This window comes from Pieris rapae, chromosome 14, assembly GCF_905147795.1.
Source record: "Pieris rapae chromosome 14, ilPieRapa1.1, whole genome shotgun sequence".
Taxonomy (NCBI): Eukaryota; Metazoa; Arthropoda; class Insecta; order Lepidoptera; family Pieridae; genus Pieris; species Pieris rapae.
This window is the reverse complement of record NC_059522.1, coordinates 6353945-6375821: the sequence shown is the minus strand read 5'-3', so window position 1 is coordinate 6375821 and position 21877 is coordinate 6353945. Positions and strand designations below refer to the sequence as shown.

The window sequence follows — 21877 nt, the reverse complement described above, 5'->3', positions numbered from 1 at the left end:
TCAAAAAAGCCTTAATAAAAAAAGGTTTCTGTTTTACATAACCCTGTTTTTAGTAAATTTCAAACTAAATGTACAAGAAAAAGGGCGTTTTTTCTAATTACTTAATTAATAATGGTGTCTACAGACTGGCATACCTCTTATAAAACATAAAAATTCGATACAAATTGTAACGTAAATCTTTTTTGCTTAATATCTATCGGATTCTTATAATATGTTCTGCAATTAGAATTCCATCTTTTATAAGGATGGTCATCTGATTAAAATTCCAGAAGCATTTTTTAAACCATAGCTAATATACATTTGCTCTAAAATAACTTAAACAATAAAATATCATATATTCACTATAATTATCTATAGTCTCATATAAACATCACCATTATGACGGGTTTCTGTTTCACAAAACCAGTCTAAAAAAAGGATATTTATCCAAGTCAAAAGTAATCTATAATATTAGTTAAGATTAGTAACTTTAGAGTGTTATAATTAGATTTAACAAAATATAGGACAGGAAGTTGCCTTGTATCACAAAATTAATATGTTGTTACTAGTTGTAGTTGTAGTTTATAAAATTGTCTTAAACATATACATTTTGACTTTGAGGTCATGATTTTTCTTATTTACGCTCGCTGTATCCATCGCCATTGTTTTACATACTTTTACCTCAGGATCTCAAATCTTAGACAAACTTATTTGTCTTTGAGAAACGTCAGAGAACACTATATTTTAATTCATCTTTGATCTGAAGTTGACAAATCAAGTGGCATAATCTCTTGATGGAAAATATCTTACTATTTTCAGATTCTACACATATAATCTTTTAGAGTGTAAGTAGAAGTCTTTAAACAGAAATTGTGTATATTTTCAACAATAATTGCATTATGCTATGCAAATAAAAATCATTTTAAAAACGGAATGCTTTTCTAAATACAAACAAAACACAATACATAAAGTATCAAATACTATATGTTAACATAATTTATGTTTTTATTAGAATTAACTAATAAAAACATAAATTGTCAACTTCTATGAAAACTATGACTTGTGTGATTATTTTGCAAGAAACTTGGAGTTTTACCCTCCTTTACTACTCTTAATGCTTGCAAAACTCTTGCGGTATCCAATTCTTTTTCGGACGCTTTTTCATTATCTAAGCAAAGCTCTGACATTCTGGCATTAAATTGCTCTATGACCTTCACTCTATAATCAATGGTTGTGGCCACAGGATTTGCTGTCAACCATAGATATTCTAAACAAGGCAACTTGCATATATGCTGGACCTCTTCAACATCTGTGATTACATTACAACTTAAATCTAAACTTTCCAATGAATACAATCTAGAAAAACCCTGCAATGATTGAACCTTATTCTGTGATAAATCAATTTTAACAATGTTACCAATTTTAGCATGCCAATTGTCACAAGTACTGAAATTATTCATTGATAAATTTAATACTTGGAGATCATGGAGGCAAGATATATCACACAGTTCTGTCAACTTGTTTGATGATAGGTTGAGATGTTGCAACTTTGGTACCAGGCGGATAGCCCAGTCAATTTTGTTTATGTTGTTGCTTGAGAAATTAATGATTGTCAATTTTTTCCATATCTGAAAAGAGAATAAGCGAGTGTCAAGAAAATGATTCATGTAAAATGTTTATAATTAGTGAATTAAATCGGCTGAATCCCTTACAAAACAAAACTGATAACCACAACATATAATATTGGGCATATTTTTTGTAATTTGATTTTTGAGGTTTCACCTTGCTGATTAAGGTTACAATTAAAAAAGACCAGGGGCTGTAGCGGCATCACTTTTAGATCCATGACATTAGAAAAATATGTTTCAACATACCAGTTATATTGACAAAAATTAAAGGCCCTGGCTAAATTCTATTGTATGTATGTAATAATGACATTGGCATTGTAATACAACTATCAGTTTTTCCGATATATATATATATACATCCATAACCGATTTTGACTGTTTAAATATGTATATTTGTTGCATATGATGCAGTTTCAATAGAGTAAATAAGGAATGTGCAAGAGATATATAGTGTTTTGATACTAAAGAGACTATAACCTAAATCTAATAATCAGTATATTAAATGAAAGGCCACAGCATTGACCTATCTAGCATATGTTGGCATGACACATTAAGCATTGTGATAACAGTGTTGAATTGTTGCAGTGATAACACTACAACTAATTCTATTAAATACTTTTTGTTTCATTTCCTTTACCAATCCTAAAACCATTTATAGTTGTATGAAAAATTAATTATTTCTTTATATTTTGTCTAAGTCTGTATTTTTTTAAAATATATATTTGATTATTAACTTACCATAGAATCTGTAATACTTGATGGGTCCTTATGTAGAACATCCACTAATAGAAATTCATTAAGAGATACAACTGTAGCAGTCAATACTGATAATGTACACAATGATGCTCGTAAGCTCCCTGGAAACAAAATAATACAATTTTAGTTACTATTCTTTTCCTGCATTTATATGCAGATTGCAGCAGTCTTTGTAGATATATTTATATGTCTATATATTATGTACATCTCTCAGCCCTATATAGTATGTCAAATTATATAGTAACAATAAATAATATTTTTTAAATACTATTTCAGAATAAAAGTCTTTTATTACTATTATTATAATAAAAAATATAGAATTGTAGTGAAATATTAAACCATAATTGCCATTAGTGATGATACTCTAAAAATACTAACCAACACTTTGTATACAGGCCATAGGCACACCAAGAATTTTTAAATCCATCAAAGACTTAAAGGGTATAAGATCAAACTTTAAATCATTTGGCACAATATTACTGGTGCCAAGAATTTGATAACTACCCTCTATACTCAAAGATGTTATTTGGGAACAAAAGTCCAAAATATGACTAAAGTCATACATTTGATCCAGTTTCTCTGTTGGTGGACAAGCTATTTTAAATCTTTCACTGATAGCATGGAGCTGAAAAAAGGAAAAGGACATTATATAGAAAATATTTGGCCTTGCCATTTTTGTTTGTTTAGCTATACATGAAAAATACATAAAGTAACATTCTTAACTTATAAATACATGGTGTATGTATAAGTTACAATTTATACAAACATGAATCTTATAATCTTATATATAAGAGGAATAAAATCCAAGAATCTTTAAATTTTATCCATTTATGACAAGTAATAATAAGTATATAACAATATACATATTCTGGTAAGATACACATACTAATATTCAACTAACCTCTAATGGTGTGAATTTATGGGATTTCTCATTCTGTAACATTTTGTCACCTTCTAAAAATAGTTTCTTTGCTAAATCTTGTAGCAAAAAGAATATATCATATAAATGGAAGTCCAGGAAATGAGCAAATTCTGAAGGCATGGTCAAATTCAAAAAGATAAATATATTTTTGAGATACTCATAGAGTCCTTCTCGTCTGTGTTCAATAAATTTTGGTGTTTTGTTACGAATGACCTTCTTAGGCGGAAGCAAATCCCGTTCAATGCCATAATCGCGGACGAGTTTGTCGTGAAGTTCTACAAAATCACTGTAGCGATGCCATACGTCCCACTGCACAAAACCGACTTTAACAATAATTTTATAATAAGTTACGTTATCCTTGGTGATAGCTTCTTCTATATAAACGGAACTATCATTTCTATGATTTAAAAAGGATGCCATAGTGCTTTATTTGTAAATTATAATACGTAACAAATATTAGTCAGCACAATATTTTCATATTTTTTACAGTTAGTCAAAATACAATATTTTTTTAATAAAAACGCAAATCACTTTTTTATAAATCAATGTTTAAATATACTTCATTTTTATTCGTTTATTAGTAGTTTGTTTATTTGGCTAAAAGTTAAGATAATACTTCATTCAAAATAATACCAGGGATGTCTGATATATTTTTTAATGTTATTATTGTCATATACGAAATTGAATTGGATACAAGCGTTTCAGTTATCCAGTTACATATTAAAATATACTCTGTGGGCATTGTACTAGATAATTTAATAAATAATAATTTGTAAAGAAATGATAAACCTATAGGCAATAAAGAAGTAATCACTCATCGCCTCAATATAAATATGTATGTGTATTAGCTAGTCATAGTCGCGTAAGTGGTATATAGTTTAGTGTTACATTTGATTTGTCTAGTAGCACTGCTGTACTAAACCTGTGATTTGCTCATGACTTTGTATCCGGCTAATAAATAAAATAAAACAAAACCTGAGATTGTATTCCAAATAAAGTTGGTTCCTGTTTATATACAGTATAATGGTATCCGTGATTTTACATTTGTAGGCATTTATTGGTAGTTTGTAGTTGGTACAAATGAGACAGCGTTATCGAACGCTAGCGGCACGTGTGCACGTGCACCTGACGTCATTGTCCCACTACGTTTTGGATGTATAAAAACCCTCCTCGTCGCTGTATCGGCACGCCAATTCAGGCTGAGCTTAGCTGTAAAGGTCCTTAAGGCCAACAGCGAGATTCCTTTGAAAAAAAAAAACAAAACGCATTGTCTTTGGATGAGTCGAGGTGCACGAACAGTCTTAACCGACTGTCACCTCTCTTCCTCACTGCTAGTCTCACAATGATAATGATCTACCCACTTTAATTAATTTCATAAACAATCCTACAATATTGATTGATTTGCATAAATTACATTTACTCAATTTAGTGTTTATGTCACTAGTATTTTATGTTCGTTTTGCTCTAAACAATCACAACAATTTCAAGTATAATAGGAAATAAATCCTTATATCATTCAGAGACCTGATAAATAGGGTGAATGAGTAAAAAATTAATGTCTTTCTTTGTTTTAAATAGTACCTAAGACTTGTTTCTCATTAATTTTTAAGAAACTTTTAACTTCCATCTTTACATCTTCTCTGCAATCAATTAGGGAGTTTTATTTTAACACAACCAACTAACCATAAAGAAAAGCATCCCTAAACGATCATAAGTTCAGTTGCAGTGTGTGTCAAGTCCAGTTTAAGTGAAATGGCTGCTGTCTAGTTAATTACCATTTCACAAATGGTCTACTACTTTATATACCATACAAATGGAATATAATATAAAGAAAAATAAAATTAAACTTATTTTTTCCTAAATTGTATTACAATGTCAACTTTATTGTTTAAATAAAACACTGAATTGCTCCTTTATTTTATTAATAAATAATAATCTATGTATAAAACTTTTTAACATATCCAATTAAAATTTCTTCATTGTGCATTAAAATGTTTAATTAATCTTTGTAATGTCACATAATTGTATGCTAATTATTCAAAATAAACGGATTTTGCAAAATTTTATTTAAATTTAAAAATTAGGGGGTAAAATGATACATTTACAATTTTAAATGGCAAGGTAAATTCAGTTAATGTACATGTGATTTTTTATTCAACACTATTTATGTGACCTGTTAATATTGTTTTTTTAATAAGTGCATTATATAAAATCATAACAAATTATTGCACACAAATTAAATACCATTATCAACAGCCGCTAAACATAAAAACGCATTAATACAGATTATTATCTGTGATATGAGCATAGACTACAAAAACGTGTTTAGTGTTCTCCTAAAAACAAAATATTTCAAATAAAATCTTCTGTTGTCTAATTCAAAATTTAAATGACATATTTACATAATTAATTTGACAGCTTTGTACAGTTTGGCTCATTTTCTAATATTTTTTTTTCCCGGTTTTATTAGTCAAGTGTGATAAAGGTAAAAGACAATAGCTATGAAACTTGTAATTATAATATAGATAATTCTGAAATGTATAGCGGCCATTGTAGTTTATGACATACATTATATTTTACGAAACTACAACTGCACTTATAATATATAAAACAATAAAAGAAATGTATAAAGAATATATTTGTGCCATATAAATATACATCCTTGGACGGAAAAGGACGATTTTAGATTTTGAGCGAAATTATTCTAAATTTAATTGTTTATTAAAATGTCAATAAAATCAAAGTTTTTTTAATGAAGAGCTACGGCTGTAATGATATTATTTAAAAAATGCAATTAATTGTAGTAACAAAATATTGAGATTGTGTAATTATCAATAAATTAATATGTTATAAGGTTGCATAGTGAAACTCTCGCATATAAAATACCGTAACCACCAAAATAATAAGACACGCTCATTAAAAACTCAAGCAATGAATTAGGCCATTAGTAAAAAATAATATTTTCAAATTTAGAACATCTGAAATTGTTGATTCAACATTCCCCTAAACTAAATACAAATAATTGTTAAAAATATTCCTTATAAATATAAACTTCCTAAAAATTACTGTTAGTTAATGCACTAAAAATCACTGAGATACGAATCTACGTTAGAAAATAAGTATTAAAATTTATAATAAATTATTCCAATTTTTGAACATTACAACATCACAGTTCAAAATTACAATCATGGCATTCTCGTTGATTATTATCGATTATTTTTTTCTTAAAACTATTAGGTACTTAGAATTAAGTAGATGGCATACATGCCAATTAAATTAAACATGTGGATCAACACAATTACTAAATAAAACGATGAATTTTTATATTGAACGTCACTTCAACATAAATAATGCCCTACTTCATAAATATGTCAGAAAATTCGACTATCTGAAAAGTTATTTAAAATTAATATTAATAAGACCTTGTAATGCCTTTACAATTAGCACAATTGTCAACATTTTTGCTGAAAATATGTTTTAAATTATTATATATACAACTGAAATAGATTATACAATGATCTGTAGTTACTAATGAGGCTAGACGTACGTATTATGAGCTTTTCTATTAATTTTACGTCGCCGCAGGACTATAATAGCTTTTTATACCAACTATGTACAATTACAATACTACAAGGCAACTTGAATATATATTTAAAACTTTAATTTTAAGTTAGCTTAGTTTTAAAACAACCAATTCAATGTTCATAATAATGTTTTTTAGAATGTCATTACATTATTAAATAAAATCTATGAAAGATTGACCAATGCAAGACAAATACACAACTAAAAGTAATGACGTCATTACATTAAAAAAAATACACTAATTTGACTATACTCACGTCTCCATACATTTTGTGATTCATTATAATTTGTTCTAGAACACAAAAATGCACACAAGTATCAAAACTGTTCGAACCTCAACCTCACATTTCGAAAACCCAATAAATTATTCAAATTTACACTTGCGTCTCCAAGTTAGGCTCGAAGAAGACAACTTTTTTCTTAACTGTGCCCTGTGAGGCCTTCGCCCGTAGTCATAAGGTTAATATTCGTATATAGTTCTCGTGTTCGTAACTTGCAGCTGATAATCTGAGCGCCTGTTCCTGGCACAAGGCTGATAATTCTTTGAGCCATTCGTCGAGTATGACTGCGTTTAATATACAGCGGTGGATGGCTGATTTATTCCAGTACGACTCTTGGGTGAAAGGTAGCTGTGGCACGGGTAGCTGAATTTGTGGTGACGGAGATGCTGGCAATTAATGAGTATTATATTAAAGTAAATAAATAACTTTATTTATTTCAGACCAATTAATAAGTCCATATGTTGTTAGTATAGTGAAACTTATAACGATGTTAGTAAAATTATTAAAAATATTTAATTCATTAGTCTACGTTGATTTGAGACACCAGGTACATACATTGGGGCATGTATATACAGGGCGTCCCACGGCGATGCCACACGGAGGGAAAGTACCTTAAATATTAATAATAGGATATTTTACTGAAAGAAGACATCGTTTAATTTTTAATAATAAGTAGAACTGCATTCACGGATTTTTTGAAAATCGCCTACCTCAACTAGGAATCGAACCCGCCAAATGTGACAGTAAAATTTCATGTATTTTATAATAGCGTTTGAAAGGGCTACTCATAAACATTATTTTTTCCTTAATAACCTAGCATATTAAATGAAACTAAAAACATAAAATTTTACATTTTATTTAAAAAAAAATTATTTACCAAATGCTCAAAATGTGATCCGTTGTTGTTGTCTGTTGTATACAAATTCTCACTCTTTTAATAATTTCTCTCCCTGTCGATTTACTTATTTTTGCATGGTGGATGTTTAAAATAATACATCTAAGTTCATTTTGTAACTCCTGCACACTGTTGTACCGGTTCCTGTAAACTAAATCTTTTACATAACCCCATAAAAAAAATCAAGTGGTGTTAGATCTGGGGATCTCGATGGCCATCTAATTTGTCCAAAAGTGCCGATCCAGGAAGGAAAATGTTCATTAAGAAACTCGGGTGTTCTCCTACTGTTATGAGCCGGAGCCCCATCTTGCTGGAATATGAGATTTCGTCGATCTGCATCAGGAAGATTATTAATCTCATTTCTTAAAATCTCAAGAGAAATTATTAAAAGAGTGAGAATTTGTATACAACAGACAACAACAACGGATCACATTTTGAGCATTTGATAATTATTGTTTTCTAATAAAATATAAAATTTTATGTTTTTAGTTTCATTTAATATGCTAGGTTATTAAGGAAAAAATAATGCTTATTAGTAGCCCTTTCAAACGCTATTATAAAATACATGTAAATTTACTGTCACATTTGGCGGGTTCGATTCCCGGTTGAGGTAGGCGATTTTTAAAAAAATCCGTGAATGCAGTTCTACTTATTATTAAAAATTAAACGATGTCTTCTTTCAGTAAAATATCCTATCATTAATATTTAAGGTACTTTCCCTCCGTGTGGCATCGCCGTGGGACACCCTGTATATGATCCCAGTGTCTCAAAACAACACATTCGGGTTTATTTTCTATAACCATCATTATAACCGCAACATCTAGTGGTTAATTTAGATAGTAAATAACTTATTTTTAATATAATTGCGGTTTACCAAGAACAGTCAATATTTTAGAATTTATTAAATACTAAAGATACTATGTTTTATTGAAATTCATTTACACTAATAGTATTACTACTGATTTGAAAACTATTTCTCTATTAGAATCCTACATTATAGGGCTGGAGGCTATAGAATTTTTTCAATAATGTTAGGAAGATATGAAAAGTTCAATAATGTAATCCAAGATGTGATAAAAATCAAGATATATTACTCTTATAACGCATTTTCATATTACGTGATTTCAGTCCCTAGTATAACACGGATATTTCCCCTATACAATTTTCCAGCGATTTCCCTACATATGCTATAATGATTTGAATGCTATATGCATTCAAATCATTATCAATTCTTAATTGTTATGCATATATTCGTTATTGTCTTAATAATTAATGCGTTCTTAATTTTCTTAATGTTCGATTAAAATCCTTGTTAATGAGAAATGTTAATCTTGAATCATTTTACATAACGCGGAACCAATCTAACATGTTATAGGAGGAATTATTGTATTTGTTATACATTGGCTTCACAGATTAATTCATTTTAAGAGTTTTGTACACTTTAAAGTTTAATAAAACACTTACGTGGAGCCTTCCTGGAGAACATATTGCTAAGACTAGATGAGAAACTGCGTCTTTTTGATTCGCTTCTACGAAAAGAACTGTCTTGTTGAAGATTCAGATTTCGCGCTTTTCCTGGAATATTAAAATGCAAAAATATAATAATCTATAAAATGTATTTATTTTTTAACTACTACAGTTTTAGATTCGATTATAACTGCATGAATAATTTAGTTTTATAATAACTATATATTTTGAAATTGTAACGCGATATTAATTTCTATATAGAATCCTTATTCACATCAAAAATAAGAACATGAGGAAAACAGTCAATAAAGTTATAAAAACTATGTTTTAATAATAAGGTTGAATGTTTTAGAGTGTGGGTGTATTGTATTGTGTTATAGGCTATTTGACAGTGTGTCAAAAGAAACTAGTATTTTATAAATCAAGTCTAATGGAATAGAATAACTTGTAAATAATCATTAATTTGTAAAAAAATCATCTTCTTTTTTAGCATGAATTTGAAAAGTATGTATGTATTTCTGAAATTATAGTATATATATAAGTTAATTGTTAGAATTGATACTTATTGGATGATTAATAAAATGTGATTCAGTCGATACATGTATCTCTCTACGACCGAATTAAAGCATAAAACCGGAGGGCAAAGCTTGTTCATACTTACTGTCGTCGTTGGTAAGCGCTCGCCGAACTAAAGTTAGCTCCCGTTGTATGAGGAAGACTCTCGCTCGATCCACCAATTCTTCTACCTTCTCTATGCCTTCTAACGCTAGATCCACTTCCTCGCGGAGTTTGTTCAAAATCTATGACGTTATAAAAAAATTACACAATTGGTCGAATTTTGTACCACATTTGCCGCCTTGATTTCAGATTTTTGCTTGCCCAAAAAGGGTCGATATGTGGGTGTCTTGTCGGCCTTTGAGAGAGAAGTAAACTCTTTCTTTAAATAATTAGAGGTAGTATCTCACAGGGAAGACTTGGCTAGTTCGAAAAAGAAAATGTCTTGTGAATCTGAGCGAGAAAAACTTTCAGGAATCAAGGTGATGCTGATAAAATTTTGCATTGATACGGCTCGTACAGTGTGAAAACAAGGCTGGAGATATTGTACCTCAATGGAATACTGCTGAGATTAGAGTGAACTCAGCAAAGCGTACGAAGTAGTATACGATGATGATACTTTATTTTATGAATACGTAGGTAGGTAATTGTGTTAATAATAATAATAAATGCTGTAATTGAAAGCGTGATATAAATGTGTGTCATATCCTAAGTTTTTTAAATTAACTCAAAACTGTTAATTTTCACAAAACTAAAATACAGGATCAATAATTTGAAATGATGAGAACATGGACTATGGATATATTGGGCCAAGATATGCCTCTACTGATAATTAAAACTAATTTTACCTAACCTCTTTTATATATTTTTAATTAATGAATAGATGAACTAGTGACCCTAAAAAGCATTTTCTTTCAGACAAAAAATTATATAACACTTATGAGAAAACAAGAATGAAATGCTCTAGGATCTCTCCGTGAAAAACTGTCTGTTGCAAATACCCTTACCTGATACAACGACGGTACATTCGGCGTCAAAGTGGGGCACAGTACAACTGCCACCAGTAGGGCCGATGGAAATGAGCACAGTTTACAGATGATGCTCGTGACGTGGCAGTTGCTGGTAACATCCGATTCTAAACAACGCGACGTCTTCCTAAGAAGACTGCTTAATAGCGGACCTGAAACAAGATTAATACTAAGAGGAAGTAGACGACTGTTGGGATACCGTACCGTGCCAGGCGCGCATTGGACGGTGATAAATGGCTCTGATAAAGGTGAAAGCCGACCGAAAACATGATTTAGCTTAAAACATAAGCAATAAAATCTTATCAACAAAATGTAACGAAAATAATTCAATTGACTTAAAGTCAAGATTCAAATTCGTATCTCAAGTGAAAATTTCGTCTTGAGCTGTCAAATATGTCAAACTTGGTACAGAAAATTTGGTTGACTTAAAACGACATTTATGTTTGAGCCACATTCTAGTCTTAGCCTTCATATTGAATAAAGCGAGTAACTACTGAGGAATTAACAAGTAGGTAATGGTTTTATAAAATTAACTAAATTTTGATATTTTCAGCAAGATTATCGACGCTGTATAAAAACAAGAAGGTTACTTAAAAATGTGACATACCAATAATACTATCAGTGCTGACCCTCCAACTTCCCACCGGCACATCACCCTCGCTGAACTCTTCAAGTTCCTTTTCAAAACTCTTCCTAAACGAATCCTCAGCAAAACCCTCATCACAATCCACCTTTAAAAAGCTATTATACCCGCTAGTTTCCCCAAAGGAGTTCAAACTAACATTTTCCTTTTCATCAATAGCTTGTTGCTTTCCCTCCAAACATTCCTTTCCTTCTTTTTCCTCTGTCAAAGAATTCAGACTGTTTTCTTTTTCCGATGTGTCACTTTTTTCTGACGTTTTAAAAGTGTCATACCCACTCGTGCAAATTGAAACTAGGCTATCTATCGTATGCTCTGTTTCTTTGATGTTCGTGTTATTATTCGGTTCTCTTTTGGGAGAAATTGTATTGTATTTCGAGGACCAGTGCGCGCACGCAATAGATCGTGTAACTATCTCAAAGCGACTATCGCAAAGGTATGCATGATAGTTGCCGATTAGGGTTTCGTTCGGGTTCTGAAACGTTTGTAATAACTTTTTTTTTTAATTATTCTGAAGTTACGGCACAGATAAATACCGTGATTATAGATAATTTTTGAAATAATATTCTTCTATCGGCTAGATAAATACCGTGATTTAAGATAAGTATTTAATAATCAGTAGAGGTAAAATAATCTAAAAATTCTACTGTTTTTAGATATTGATTTAGATTTATTTTAGTTGGTTAGTCCTGGATTTAAATTTTAAGTAAACAAAAAAGTTAATTATGGAATTATACGCAAAATATTCGGTTGTCGTAAGATATATACTTTACCCCATAATCAAAATTGATATCCTGGACTAGATCATTCATAGCAATATCTCCGTGTACTCCATTCACTCTCCTACTGTCAGTACTACTAAGTTCCAGAACCTTCCTTCCACTGGCCGCCATCTCTTCGACCCACGCTTTTGTCGTTTCTAATGGCCTCTGACAGCATTTCGGGCTTAACTCCAAGAAGGCCAGAGATGCCAGCCTATACATTTCGGGATCCGATAATTTGTGCTTATGCGGTAAGACCATGTGATGCCCATTTATAAGGTACTTAAATACCAGCTCGATCATGACGTCCTCACAATTTAGATCAATTAAGGTCTCCATAAGGGAGAGTGTTACTAAGGACAGCTGAAAAATATAATTTCAAATATAATTTATTTATTGTGATGTGAAATATGTATGTTGGCGTATTGCGTCACCATTGCATTTGAGTTGTCGTAAATTGAAATGGTATGTATACTAAGAAAAAAAAGACAGTGAGCAAACGGGCAGAAACAAAAGGCCGGTGATACCGCTGAAAATGGACACTCACATAAGAAGACTCGCCAGTGCGTTTGCCAACCTTTTAAGAATCGGTAGGCTCTGTTCTTTACTTACCTATTAGAAAAAAATATAAAACTCACAATTTCGTCGTCCTTTTGAGTATGAGTAATATTAAATTAAATAAATTTGTCTCACCTGCGAACTGCTTTCAAGCCGAGCCAGAAGAACATCGATCATCTTCACTCCATCATATTCATAGGTGAAGAGAAAATGTAGAACTACCCTCATAAGACCCTCTGGCGTTATACAGCGTATCAGTAGCTCAAAGTACGCCGTAGCCGCCGCTTGTTCGATGGCCCCAGTCTGCAACGTTTCCCCTTTCGTCTACGATCGTCGTACGGTTAGTATTTCGTGTTAGGCGCAGGTATGACGGTTCAGTGACGGTAGTTGGTAAACAGATATAGGAGAACAAACTTAATTCACCTTGTTACACATTCTTTGACTGGTTCATTCACTACTACTATTTATGTTAATAACAAAAAAGTTAACTTTAATGATTATTACATATGTATTTTTTAAAGAACATTATGGGTTTTTAAGGATATGAACGATAAGTATATTATTCTCTGAGATATCCTGTATTTTTTTTTACTGAGGTTTTTAAATGTAATAAAAACATTTTTACAAAATTAATTGGTATTATAACAAATTAAGAAAGCAAAAATAAACCAATTTGTTAAATTGATACGTTAGAACAAACATGCAATGTGTAATCTAAGTGAGAATGACAAATTAATAAATGAAAACTCCGACTCGAAGGACCAAATTACAGAAATGAATGAAATTAATATAAAGCGTACAAACCCTTAAAATAAACAATAACACAAAACAATGGCGAAAAAAAAATTGTTAATATAATTGTAACAATATTTTTATATGGAAAACATGAGCAGCTCTGGACGTATTTTGAAACAACACAAAAACATATGTTTCGAACAAAAAGCGTGTAAAAAACTATACAAATTTGACGAAAAATTAAAAAAAAAACCGTATGCTTAATAACATTGTCCTGACAGTATTGATAAGCTTGCAGTCGAAACTGTCATGACTGAACATGTTACGAATACTTGATAATACCAACACAATGCGAACTTCTAAACGCAAAAGTTACTGAGTTGTTTCCATATAAAAAACTTTTATAAGGGTCTGTTTCACAATGTCCGGATAAGATCCAAATAAGCTATTTATTACTTATTGGTAGGATAAAAACTATTGTTGCATTTCACGAATGTCAGAAAGCGCTATTCGTCATGAAACCCAAAGTTTCATATTCGGAACTTTTTTCCTCCGAATAATTTATGTGTTGTATAGCTATTTGGTACTTTATCCATACATTGTGAAACATACCCTTCTCTTATGTTAATTAACTCTTGTTTTTTGCTATTATTTATTTGTACTGCACAAAAACAAAATCACACAGTCACTAAACCGTCTCAAACAATAGCATACCAAACCCGCGCTTACCACGAAAGCTTCCGTATTTCCATATATTTGCGACAACCGTTAAAAAACAACACAGTATTACGTAAAATAGATGTATATTAAAGATGATATAAGCGTTATATTCAGAGTAAATACTTAGCAACTATTACTCCCGTTTTAAAATCCAATATATTTTTGACACATGAGAGTCATACTTAGCCCTTAGGGCTCTATCGTCACTCTTATCCTAAGTTATATGCAGAATCGAGACTTAGCTAAGTGTGACTCCGGTATGTCAGAAATGGAATGGATTTAGTGATCGAAATTCCGTATTTTTTTTATAGGAGTTCACAGGAAATCTGCTTTGGGAATATCAATTTAAGAGCTTGAGACTGCTAATTAACGAAATTACAAATTTAATTGAAAAATATACCATGGACTGGTATATTTTTCTATTTGTCTATGTTTTTTTGTATACACGAAGAACATTATGCACTAACCAAGACAATGTACGGTAAAACCCTTGAAACGGTACTTTTATAACGTATTTTCATATAACGCGATTTCAGTCCCTCGCATAACACGGGTATTCCCCCATATAACGCGAGGATTGCAAACGTTATATTTCTATACTGTGACGTTTAGAATGATTTGTATGCACAGATTTCGTTTATAACAGTTTTCGCACATATTCGATTTAAATCCTCATAAACGAGAAAAGTTATGTGAATAATTTGTACATAAAGCGTAGTATAAAAAACTTTTCAAAATTCTCATTACAAAAATCTTACTTTTTTACATAAGTAACGTTAACGTATACGAACGAGAAACACGTATTTTAGTTTACTAGAGCTAACGCGATGACATTTCATACTTAAAAGACTTCTTATATAGGGTCATACAAGCGCGTTATGCGAGAATACAACGCGTTTTCTATAATGCGGTAGTTCCGCTACAATGTTATAGGAGGGATTACTGTACTAATAATTTCTTGGCTGAGGTGTGTGTGTGTGTGTCATTTTAACTATTCATAGTTAATATAAATGTCTGAAATTGAGCATCATGGCAGTTCAATTTTATATCTAATACATAAAAACATGCATTACACAAAATAATTACGCTCGATATTGTTAGTGCTAATATGCAAATGTAAAAATGTTAGAGAAAAATTAATTATGAATTATGAAAAGCGTATGTGATATGACCAAAAATCACGAACAAATTAGGTTATACCTGCAAAAGCGCTGGACCCATTACAGGAACAAGAAAACCTTGTAATAGCAAATCCAGGAGTTGTGCTCTTATCGATGGGTGAGCGACCTAGAAATATATTATTGTTAAATATTAAGGCACGTATTCGAAACCGTCAAAAAATAAGTTTTATTCACGTTTCAAGAGCTATCAAGACTTTATTGTCTATATAAATATTGACACTCCAAAGACGAGATTGTGACTTGAGATACAAATTGGAATACGGACCTAATTGAAACGGTCTGTTTCAATTAGGTCCGTATCATCATTATTTTATCATTTATGAAAATTCTTTGAACAGTCATATATATATACAAAGTTATTTAATAGAACCCATTTTTTTTTCTTCCCTTAAAAATACTAAATAATCTTATTGGTTTTATTTATGATAAATATCATCTTACCTGTGCTACAGCATTGCAAAACTCCAACGAATCTATGAACAACGTCAATTTATGCACTTTATTGACGTCATCTGGAGTGAGACGGAGGATGCCTTCGCTTAATGTGCGAGGGAGAAGGGAATACAGACCACTTAGACCTGGAAGCATAATAGTATATGTATATTTAAAATATTTTGCAGTTCACGCGAAAAAATATAAATGCTGAATTGCCATGGACTAAACAATAACAGAAAATAACAATACCGCAATATATGTCCTTTTCTTTCCGTCTTGTAACAAAACGTAAATTAAAAGTAAATATTTATTTTTAGTAACGTAAAAGTATGTTATCTCTTTTCATCACATTCATAATGTCACAAGAGTGATAAGGATAACTATTTAAGAAACTATACCACTGAATAATCGTCTAATAAACTCACCAGTAGCAAGTATCGGACAAGCATTGCCCGCGAGCAAACATTCAGCCAGTTGTTCGCAACGAGCTGACATCTTCGCACAAAGAAGGAACGCATCGCGGGAAACGGAGCCGCAAGAACCTTCACGGTGCACTGATGATAATAACAACTGGCCTATTATAAATCTGAAATGTTTATAACATTTAGCTGATATTCAAAGCTATATTTGTATACACCACGCCAGTGACAGGATGTTCCACCTTTAGCGTTTTCGGTATTATACTTGATTATCGTTCGACAGTAATTATCTTGTTACTAATATTGTAAATAAACGAAATTATGCGTAGCAAATAAGCGTTATTCCAATATCTAATTCCTATATAACAATTTAATGATCGATAATTTAATGAAACGATCACTACAACACCCAAATAGTGGAGAATAGAGAGAATACATATTACATATATGTACAATACGAAGAAAAAAAAAACTTAACAGGAACAAAAAAAAAACTAAATTGATACAGGATACATAAAAAAAAAAACAAAAAGTAAAAAGTGCACATGAATCACTATCATTCAGTCCCATATCAGTTAGTAGTTAGTACGCGAGTTAGGGATATGACGTGGACAGGTAAGGTTTGTACAGCAGAAATTTAAAGGAAGATAGAGAAGGAGCTAAGCGAATAGTGACGGGAAGTGAATTCCTTAGCCTAACTGCTGAAACCTTAAAGGAATTTAGACAAAAGTATATTATTTAGGACATTACATAGGTATACATTTTTGTTATCGACGCCCGCAATAATAATAGGATGGCTGAAGACTCGCACAGAAAAAAAATTATACATAGTTAATATAAATATTGAATTTTCCATTACAATACATCGTATAAATAAATATTTGTCAGCTAAAAATTATTTCAAAATAATATCAGTAATCTTTTAATAGAAAATTCGACACTATACAATTTTTTTTTGTAAATTTGATTTTATTTTATACAACAGGGGGCAAACGGGCAGGAGTGCGTTGCCGGCCTTTTAAAAATTGGTACGCTCTTTTCTTGAAGGACCCTAAGTCAAATTTGTTCGGAAATACTTCAGTGGGCAGCTGGTTTGTTACTTACTCAGGGATCGATCCATTTTGCGTGTGCGTAGTTAAGAAGAACAAATCGACAAATTTCAGATTCTGCATCAACGTTATACATAGCTGATTGAGTACCGTTACAAGTTGACCTGCAAAGAAATTCGAAAAAATAATAATTTTAATGGCTTCAGCGTGCGACTCTTACCTGAGGTCGTAGGTTCGATCCCCGGCTGTGCACAAATGGACTTACTTTCTATGTGCGCATTTAACATTTGCTCGAACGGTGAAGGAAAACATCGTGAGGAAACCGACATGTCTAAGACCCAAAAAGTCGACGACGTGTGTCAGGCACTGGAGGCTGATCATCTACTTGCCTATTAGATTTAAAAATGATCATGAAACAGATTCAGAAATCTGAGGCAAGGACCTCACGTGCTTGTAGCGCCACTGGTTTTTTTTTATTACTAACATAACGCAAATAAATAACTTACTCTCTAGGTTTGGCGGCGCCAATTGGTCCCTGAAACCGCTTAGTGATTTCAGAAGTGGACGTAAAAATGGTTCAGCTGCTATAACCTGAAATTCGTTTTTAATAAACGTTTTCATCATAATTAAATGATTATTAATACTTTTGGTCTATTATTAAAAAAGTCAAGCAAAAATATATCTCATTATTTTACTAGGATACTCAAAAGTCAAAGCAAAAATGACATCGTTAAACCAATTTTTCATAATCAAAATAAAATACGTTTATTTTGGAACACAATCTCATCAAGGTAAACCTTATACGTCATTAAATTCGAACCTGTAGGCATCCCTACTCATCGAATCAATCAAAAAGACGACATAAAAATCTCTCGGTACTCTTTTAAAAAAGCAAGTCATCAAACAATACCACAATATTTAAAAATGAGGTAGATGCGCAAATAAATTTGAATTCATAGCTAGTTAGTAAATTATTTAAATATGTCTCCTTATATGTTTATGCATAGGGCTATTATATAAATTTGAAATATTTGTGGAGTATGAAGCAGAATATAATCATTATCATAAACAAGTTTAATAAATGATATTGCATACATGTGATCCATAAAAACTTATGAGATGCCCAAACAGCCGCAGTTGTTCCAATCTTAAAGCGTTTTCATATCTGTAATCAAAACAAACATTATTATTTATTTTGAATTCACAGGTTTAATTTTATGAGCATCAATTTTTTACCGACTATTAGCTTCACAACTCTATTAATAATGCCTACATTAATAACCTGGAAGTGGTAGATTTTTCCCAAAGTTATACCACAAACAACCCAGGGAACAAATTAAAAATGTAACAAACAACAAAAATACAAAATAGCCAAGATATTTATATTAGATCAGAAACTTAAAAATCAATTATTAAGATTAAAAAGGAGGTTATAATAGTCATTAATGTAATGCAAATACAAATAATCAAACAGCAATGTTTGTTTGTTTCATTGTTATTGTGTAAAGAGTTATTCATGGTTAAAACATTGTATATCATAGTTTCTTCTTTCATTAAGTTTATCTAATATAACCATTTGTATCCTTATGAGAAAATAAATATTATAAAAGTAAATGAAGTATTTCACAGTTTATCTCTTCACCCTAATAATTCAATATAATCTGCAAAATATCCAATTGAGAGATTAATTTTGCTCTTCACTTATATTTTATCAGTCATTTGATAATAAACTGATAATATATTAATAAGCTCAATATTTTGTAAGTGGCAAAAGAAAATATGAAACTGTCTGATTTTTATATTTTACAATTCTTATAAATTTTTCATGTTCAGTTACAAACCTTATATGCACTGACATGACCAAAATATTATTTACTTTATAATAAATTATCATTGAGACTAATAAAAATATTACTCTGTTATTAATAAGAAATGAATCTATTGCACGGTTACTTGTTAACTCAACATATAAAAGATCACTTTAGGTAAAAGAAGGCAGGACTAATATAATAATTTTTATTTTGGAATAACATTGATAAAATGTGTTGAATTATTATTTTACTAGGTCAAGGAAGTTATTGATAATATATTATGTAGAGGTCATTTAAGTTCATTAAACAAATGAGTCACAGGAAATTGTGATGCTGATAAGCCTTGCCTTAGTTAATTTACATACATATGCTTTATTGTGAAATCCAACAAACTACTGGTAGATTGAGGAAATATGGGATTATAATGACTATTTAATGTTATGTTAGATTGTCAAGAATGAATTTACTTAAAGATTCGGGCAGACCTCATAACACATTTTTTTTAAAACAAACTAACCTAAGGAACATAAATTAATGTTTTTAAAAACAATAACAATAAAATCTTTGAAATATTCTTAATACAATAGTGATCAAATGCTTACTTTCCAGTAGATATAGTCCATTCATATAATTTATCCAACACATTCTCACTAAGCAAATATTCAAAGCATGGTTGTGGATTTTGAGTATTACTGATTTCTCTTGCTCTCGCCTCTAATACAAGAAGGGTAGACAGTTGCTCTAAATGGTTAACAACTCCTAATACATCATCGTGTAAGTGCTGTGGCTGTAAAAATATCAAATATATTTATATAATTGTCTTTTTTATGTTAATAAAATAATAGATGATAATATTGTCACATTTCTATCATCTGCATGTTATTAGTACTTTGTGTTTCAGCAATATAATTTAAAAAAAGTTACTTTATAAAGTATAAAGAAAAAAAAAAGGATTTTTTTTATGACAAGATGTAATGGAACTTAAATAAAAAATTACCTTAGACTTCAAAATGATTTCATGAGCTTGTTGCCAATGCTTACAGAATGAGTTATAGCATGCTTGGGGCTCATAGTCATGGCGAGGGTCTAATGTTCGTGACAATTGTCGGGCAAGCATTGTTGATGAATTGCGGAGCCAACTCATAATGCATCACATTTAAACCATCTACAAGAGATTTTTTTTCAAATATAAATTATTATGATTATGATGCTATGTAATCAAAAATAATAGTAGAGTAAATATAATTTTCTTTAATATCAACCATTTATAATTAAAAACTACATAATTATGTAAAATTATAGTAATTCTATTTGCATAATATGATAAATTAATAATAATTCTCATTATGTATAATGCGTATGTTTCACTTAAACCTTTATTTGTACTTAACGGTACAAGTTCTTTTAATTACTAACATTATATGACAGTCTTCAACACATCACTACTGATATTCAATATGCATAAACTTTCACTGAATAAACATTGCAACAATCAATCTCAGCAGAAATTTTGTGAAATTGTATTTCTATGAATGCAGAATTATTATAATATTTAATTGACTTAGTAAATTTCTTTATCAAGCTTGAAAACCTGTTTGCTATTTCAATTATCTCACAACAGTTTACTTTTTATTGAGCTAGAAAAGGTTCTATGGGCTACATAAAATATACAGTATGTAAATGTAAACCTTGACATTACATTTCCTATATTTTATAACTAAAAAATCATATTGTTTTTATAGTAAGTAGGCCGGAGCACAAAACATACGTACATTATTAAATCTTCTTGATACATAAATAGAAGCTAGTGCACAAAATAGAAAATAAAAATTACATGATACGCAGTTCACTTATGTCACCAGCATCACTGAAATATTTTTGTTGATTTTTTTCAATTTCCACATATAGAGCCCTTTACTACTTTCAAACTAAACCGCGTTTCATTCGAAAAGTAGAATGTTTGTTATAAATATTGAATAAAAATACACAATTTCATAAACTGCATGATCAAGAAGTATCAACTGAATCAACATCTATGATCAACATTGAAGATTTATCAGAGGGCACAGACCAGAAAAAATATTATAAATACAGCTAACTAACACACCGTTATAGAGATTATTACTTAATAATAGCACAGACTAAAGAAGTAGATTATAGTGGAAATTTGTATGGTCTGTATTTTGTAATGACAGACTTATTACAAAGCTTAAAGATACCACGAAACCACGAATTTTTCATATTTTATCAAGTTGTTATAATATAATTTAGGTAATAATTTAAAATATTTTAATCTTTGACTCAAAGGAACACGACAGAATATTTTTTATAAAATATTTAACCATAAAAGATGGATTTTGCCAGTGTCCACATGGGAATCATAAAGACCAAAAGACAAAAAAAATATACCAAACAAACAAATAGTAGCTAAAGGCCTGCTAAATATTCAAATATAAGTAAAATACAAATATTCAA

General features: G+C 30.5%; 2 protein-coding genes across 5 annotated transcripts; both read right to left on the bottom strand.

Annotated features, from left to right (window-relative positions):
• Positions 1 to 654: 654 nt before the first annotated feature.
• On the bottom strand, positions 655 to 3923 carry LOC110997340 (nischarin). Its single transcript, XM_022265457.2, has 4 exons — positions 3265 to 3923; positions 2742 to 2988; positions 2346 to 2464; positions 655 to 1607 (listed from the first exon to the last, which is right to left on the bottom strand). Exons 1-4 carry the CDS (start codon positions 3703 to 3705, stop codon positions 1017 to 1019), a joined length of 1398 nt encoding a protein of 465 aa, XP_022121149.2. The 5' UTR covers positions 3706 to 3923; the 3' UTR covers positions 655 to 1016.
• Positions 3924 to 5271: 1348 nt separating this feature from the next.
• LOC110997329 (FHIP family protein AGAP011705) lies at positions 5272 to 21457 on the bottom strand. 4 transcript variants are annotated; one of them, XM_022265432.2, is made up of 16 exons: positions 21175 to 21457; positions 20400 to 20567; positions 20005 to 20189; positions 18687 to 18756; positions 18098 to 18182; positions 17647 to 17755; positions 16549 to 16709; positions 16130 to 16266; positions 15708 to 15794; positions 13188 to 13376; positions 12507 to 12857; positions 11701 to 12208; positions 11073 to 11245; positions 10172 to 10310; positions 9508 to 9618; positions 5272 to 7534 (listed from the first exon to the last, which is right to left on the bottom strand). In XM_022265432.2, exons 2-16 carry the CDS (start codon positions 20544 to 20546, stop codon positions 7320 to 7322), a joined length of 2667 nt encoding a protein of 888 aa, XP_022121124.2. In that variant the 5' UTR covers positions 20547 to 20567; positions 21175 to 21457; the 3' UTR covers positions 5272 to 7319. The 4 variants fall into 4 exon arrangements, with proteins under 4 accessions (XP_022121124.2, XP_022121126.2, XP_045486979.1 ...); XM_022265434.2 differs by having other exon boundaries at positions 13188 to 13355; XM_045631023.1 differs by having other exon boundaries at positions 20400 to 20563; positions 21176 to 21457.
• Between the last annotated feature and the right edge of the window lie 420 nt (positions 21458 to 21877).

Bases quoted from the DNA above. Each gene is read 5' to 3' on its own strand.
- LOC110997329 (XM_022265432.2), bottom strand. From the start codon at position 20,546: ATGAGTTGGCTCCGCAATTCATCAACAATGCTTGCCCGACAATTGTCA. The intron at 15,795-16,129 runs GTAAGATGATAT...ATATATTTCTAG, and splicing joins TTTGCAATGCTGTAGCACAG to GTCGCTCACCCATCGATAAG. The intron at 13,377-15,707 runs GTATAACCTAAT...CGACGATCGTAG, and splicing joins TGGGTCCAGCGCTTTTGCAG to ACGAAAGGGGAAACGTTGCA.
- LOC110997340 (XM_022265457.2), bottom strand. From the start codon at position 3,705: ATGGCATCCTTTTTAAATCATAGAAATGATAGTTCCGTTTATATAGAA. The intron at 2,989-3,264 runs GTTAGTTGAATA...TCCTTTTTTCAG, and splicing joins ATAAATTCACACCATTAGAG to CTCCATGCTATCAGTGAAAG. The intron at 1,608-2,345 runs GTAAGTTAATAA...TTCTCTTTTCAG, and splicing joins CAAGTATTACAGATTCTATG to ATATGGAAAAAATTGACAAT.